Below are 6,000 nucleotides of genomic sequence, written 5' to 3' on the forward strand. Positions count from 1 at the left end.
GCATGAAATGAGTGCCTAGTTACCAATTCTGAAGTTGTAATGGAATACGAAAACATTTACTAGTGTTCGACCACTACTTTTCGTAATACATTTGTACTGGTCGAAGATTAGCTGTTTCTTTCTCAGTGTTCGACCATGCTTTGCGTTTGTATTTTCTCGCAGAATTTCTTGATTCAAACACTAATTCAGTGATCAATTTACATTTGTATAATCATCTGCTGAGTCTTACCGTTAATACATGAATATTCACCGAATGGCCGTGGCTCAGTGGTAATGGGGAGGAGGCAATCCACTGAGGGTTCGAATCCCTCTCAGGAGCAAAGGTATTTTAATTGTCCTCGATATTTCTGTGTTCGTGTCCCTGTCAGGATTGGATTACCTCCAATTGGCTCGAGGAGCATTCAGGCTTAATGTCTCGGCTGAGACGAACTTTGAAAAAAATAGTAAAGCGTTGGCTTAGCATTCAGAAGGTCCTCGGTTCGATCCTTGCGGTCGACCATCTTGACTGAGTTCTTTCGGATTTTTCCTCAGTCACACCAGGCAAATGCTGGGATTGTATCTTCAAAATAGGCCCTGGCCGTCTAACTTCCAACATCCTCTCCCCCACCCTATCCCGGTCGGAACCTAGATGCTTAAAGGCCATAAAATAAATTCAAATTCAAGTAACTGAACATTAATGTAGTTTCCCAACATTTTCATGGAAAATTAACGGTACTGTTAGGGTATGGCATTTAATTTGAATAATAAATTTATTATATTTGGTCTAATTCGTTTAATACTGAACTACACTATTCTCGCTTTGCGTTGGAACGCATTCAAATATTGTTAGCGGAATAGCTACTATCAGCTTACGTCTCGAATACATCTGTTTTCCTTGCATGTCCTTAAGAATTTTTGTTTCTTTCAGAGATAATGAGTGAGTAGGCCTAAGCTTAAACTGCCAGCTTATTCAAACGAGGATCTACAAAAAGCTCTGGAGGCTTGTCGAAAAAAAAAAAAAAAAGCGCTCTATACGAAAGGCATCAGTAATCTATGGAATTCCTCGGGTAACGCTGATGGATAAATTTCATGATCACAGTCCCAAAAAGCGAAAAATAGATCCAGAACCATACCTAACACAGAAAAAAGAAGAAGGATTAGCAAACTGGCTCCTTAATGTAAGCAAAAGGGCTTTCTACAGAAGAAATACGATCTTCTGAACAGTGTTTAAAAAAATGTCGATTCAGAAAAACGCAAAACGCCGTTCAAAGACAATCGAGCTGGTGAAACCTGGTACTACACTTACTTGAGGAGACACCCACAAATCGTGTCTCTAAACATCGAACAAGGTGCGATACGATGAAACCGAGGGAAACATTCGCTTGTGGTTTTAGGACCTTGAAAAATACTTCAAACAAACGGGACAATCTGATATTCTAAATGATTCTGAGCGAATTAATGCTGATGAATCCAGCTTTAAACTGTGTCCCAAATCAGGAAAGGCGTTGGGGTGCAAAGCGTAGAAAAATACGTACGAGGTGAAGGGCAACGAGAAAGAAACATTAACACTGTTTTGCAGTTTTTCCGCAGCAGGAGATGTTGTATCCCCGATGGTCGTATATCTGTATGTAAGACATCTTCCAAAGGACGTCATCAGTGCAGTTTCTTCAGAGATTTTCATAGGCAGGCCAGGTCAGATAGCGACTGGATGCGAAGTGAAACACTATGAATTGATAGCAAACGGCTTCCTAAAATGGGTGAATGATCCCTCTATTAAGAAACCAGTCCTTCTGCTAATCGACGGCCACAAGACTCACTTGGCAATGGAAGTCAGCGAATTTTGTTCCAGCCATGCTATAGTACTCTACTGCCTTCCACTAAATAGCACACATATTCTTCAACCTTGCGACGGTATCAGTGTTCAAATCGTTTTCGAGAGTTCTACATGGAAACTGAGTAAAATGTTACACGTGTTATTTCTGCACCACTAATTAACAGAAAATGAAAATGAAATGAAATGAAATCTTTGAGTTTTACGTCACACGGTTATAACGGTTAGACTAAAGGAGACGGTGATGATGAATAATGAATGAAATGGTGGAATGAAGAAAGTGGGAGGAAACGGGAGAACCCCGAGAAAACCTACGCACACGGTGTTTGTCCACCACAAAGTTCACTTGGCGGGGGCTGGGATCGAACCCGGAACCCCAAGCACCAGAGGTGAACGCTCTACCACTGAGCCACCGCGGCCCCCACTAATTAAAAGAGTGATATACAAGGCAGCAACACAATTAGTAATTAAAAACGAATTTAGAAGATGGGGTTTCTACCCCTTCAACTCAGAGAAGACGAAGCATGTTTGGTGCTGCATTCCACTGAACCTTAAATGAATTTGGTGGTCCCTTTCTTGACAAAACTATCACAAAATTACTTAATCTCAGCGACTATTGTGCGAAACTGCGAAGTGATACCTGAAAAACTAATGATGTAACACCTGCAGATGCTATTAGTTTGGTAAAGTTATGCTTTAGCCTTCATACTGTAATTAAAAGCACATTGACCGAGTAGTGGTCGATGACTAAACAGTAGGCGGTCGAACATTAACGAAAAATGGTCGAACACTAAAAGAAATCGGTTACTGGTGTTTCTCCGACTAATATTACATAAATGGTATAAGTTATCTCAGTTTTGGATAAAGTATAGATAAAATATAGTTTTAAGAACACATGTGAGCTACTTGCATCCTCCTAAGTTGTTCCATTGAGTGAAAAACGATTAAGGACCATAAGAAAATGAGTTAGGTGGTCGAGGACTGGCACATTTACCCTAATACTGACAATCAGTGGCGTATTTACGATTTTGTTTCGGGGGGCTTTGCTAACTTTCGGGGGGGAGCTTTGCCTGAAAATGTGAAAATTCTGCAAGATATTTCATATACTTTATTATAGTAAGTAAGATTTCGGGTGGGATTAAGCCCGGAAGCTCCCCCCTTAAATACGCCACTGCTGACAATACAAGAAAGTGAATGCCGATCCTGCATTTCGCTTCAATGTTAAGTTAGTTAAACAAGCTCTAACTTTTTTAAGCGTAAAAAAAATTACGGATATACGTTACGGAAACCCTCTTCCACCATCATTTTGACAGGTGCCAACAGGACTAGCGTAAGAAATTTTATAATTACGCGCGTAAGCACACGGTAGTGTATGTTTAACTTTAGAAGAGGAAAGGGCACAAAGGAGAAACAGTAGAGTACAGGAGGGGAGGGATGAGAATAGAAGAACCAAATCTGTTGGTAGCGTATGCGTAGTCATGCATCCATGAATACTGTAGTATATCTGGGTACTACAAAACAATTGACTATAATATTGATGTACTTGTTTGCCTGCCACCACTTCTTATCAACGTAAAATTCTTGCCTGCTTCTTCTCCACTCCCTGTGTTTTACTGAAAAGAGTAACGGCAAACTGTGATGTCTCACAGAATCTATTTTAAAATGACCGAATAATCAAAACTGTTCTATGTATTATTCAAGTTTCACAGATAGTGCTTTAAGTATTCTATTCAGTTTTCCCACCCCTGTTACTTTTCATAACAGGCTAGCGCCGTCCTTCACTTATGATGCAAAGGGTCCTTGGTTCGATCTCAGTTTATGTAAGTTTGTGGAGAGCAACATGGATTCCACAGTTTTCTACCACTTCATTGTGGGATCTTTGTGGTGGACAAACACCGTGTGCGTGGTTTTTCTCGGGGTTCTCCCGTTTCCTCCCACTTTCTTCATTCCACCATTTTATTCATTATTCATCATCGCAGTCTCCTTTAGCCTAACCGGCATAACCATGGGACGTAAAACTCAAAGATTTCATTTCATTTTTCATTTCAATTTCCCATTGTGGAGTCTTTTAGTATTAATAACCCTGATACATTTATCATAATGTTTCTCCCAGTGTCTGTAACTAACAAGAACAGAACACTAAACTAAAAAAATAAATAAATAAATAAATAAAAATAATAATAATATTTTCCAATGATAGCCGAATACAAATACGAACTTCCGACTTCCTATAATGTAAAGAATAGCTTTACCAAGAACACTGTCTAAACAACCTAAAGCTAAACGTAAGTCCTGTTGTTAAAGCTAATGTTCCCACATTCTTCCTCAAGTATTTCATGGAAAAGAGCCAAATTGGTGACGTTTTACTGTACCCACTTGAATTCATAAATATGTTCGGTTTTTATGTGACGAGAGACTTAATATGCACGCCCCGTTGTAAAGCATGATCTGCATATATGCTTCTGTTGTAAAATATGCTTCCTAACTAGTCGTATATATAAATACTTTTAGTTGATCTGTCATGGATTCGTGTGTTTAATAATAGCACACGAATAGTACAGAACTAAAGTCCATATGGCATTGATTGTCTACGAAGGTCTATGGGCAGCCAAATCGGTCTGATTGGTATTTAAGTCCTTAGTCAGTAGCAAGGGTTTGTGGGATTTGAACCACTGTGATGCTTTTTCCAGCGGGAATTGAACCCGTAACCACGTGTACCAAAGGTAGGCTCTGTAAATACCGCAGTCAGAAGGAAGATCAGAAACGAGACGGTACATGTGTTCAAATGAATCATTTGTAGTCCGCACATTGATTTCAAACATAGTTAATTCTGGTTTTCTAGACCACAGCACACTGATTCTTAGTTCACAACGATGGGTCAACACAAAAATTGCTGTGCTTTCACCCGGAAATCAAACACGGACCCTCACAAATGCACACGCTTTAGCCACTTTGCTACACATGGACACTATTTAACACATCTAGCACTTCAAGAAGCACAATAATTTAACAAAAGACATGTGATTTTCTCCTTCCTATCTTTTCATGTAAAAATTCTTAAAATTAAGAATATTTAACCTAAATTGAAAACATTATGGAACTTACTCATTGGCAACTTGTTGATGGCTTTCCAATATGATGAAACTTGCCAGACAACGTAACACACAAAGAACTGGAAAACAAAAAGATAGCAAAACAAACACAAAAAGCAGAGACACTTACTAGTTGTTGCCACTGATGCGAAAAAACATGGAAGCCAGTCCAGTACAACTCCTCTGCTCTCTTTGCTCCGCGCTTGGTTTAACAAACTTCCTTTGCGAAGAATGTCTTTCTTTTCCACTGCTGGTTGGCTTTTTTCAAGTGAGTTAATTACCAGGCTTAACACGTGCTATATTTCCATCAACATAAGGATTGCGAGAACGTCCTCCAGTTTTCTTGGACTTCATTTGTGAAATGATTTCAAGGTAATTCCATGTTTTTTTGCTTGCTTCTATTTTCCCCGCGCGCGCTTCCAGTCTTTCGTATATACTTCTGGGTAATAATACGGGTGCATTTAACTGATAATGTGACTATATGGGCCGGGCTGCTGTAAAGGCTACTTGCTGTGAGGCCTTGTGATGGGTTGATTTCCATGAAGTTTCATGTCAGTTTTGTAAGTTTAGGATTTGAAATCCTTATGGGTCACTTAAAGATATCCTTATGAAGGTTTTTGTAATTCGCTATTACTACTAATTGCTGCAGCCATTTGATTAGATCAACAGATGTGTTTGGTACTACATTTTTCTCACTTAAAACTACCTCTGAGTTAGTGGCGGCTCTTTGAAGGAAGTCACATTGGTAAAAAGTCAACTTTGAAGCTATAGAAGTTTCGGTTTTTGATCGATGATACTTTCTTCACGAGTAGCCACACCAGCTTGCTCGTGGCCAAGTGGTCCACGTACCCGTCGAGACCTGGGTTCGATTCCTGGCGGGAGTTCATATGGTTCGGATCCCACGTTAAGCTGTTGGGCCACGTCTCATATATCTTCACTGCTAAATGGGACGCTAAACTGAAATCAAATCAAATCAACGACAGCTACATGATAGGGCCTAATATATGTAGTTGAGATTGGTATATTGATTTATTGGAATTTCACGTATAAGATACGATAAAAATGAAATGACATTTGTAATTTAATGACCCATAGACT

The 6,000-nt window shown here is 39.4% G+C and overlaps 1 protein-coding gene across 1 annotated transcript in view; it reads right to left on the reverse strand.

The window, feature by feature from the left end:
- LOC145684059 (tsukushi-like) overlaps positions 1-5,166 on the reverse strand; it is a 36,062-nt gene extending 30,896 nt beyond the window's left edge. Inside the window, exon 1 of the mRNA XM_081755900.1 lies at positions 5,033-5,166. Within this exon, the coding sequence (XP_081612026.1) occupies positions 5,033-5,061 (29 nt within the window). The 5' untranslated portion in view covers positions 5,062-5,166. The remainder of the gene's footprint in view (positions 1-5,032) is intronic.
- Positions 5,167-6,000: the final 834 nt, after the last annotated feature.

The sequence above is a fragment of the Thermobia domestica genome, chromosome 4, assembly GCF_964235325.1.
Source record: "Thermobia domestica chromosome 4, izTheDome1.hap1.1, whole genome shotgun sequence".
Lineage (NCBI taxonomy): Eukaryota > Metazoa > Arthropoda > Insecta > Zygentoma > Lepismatidae > Thermobia > Thermobia domestica.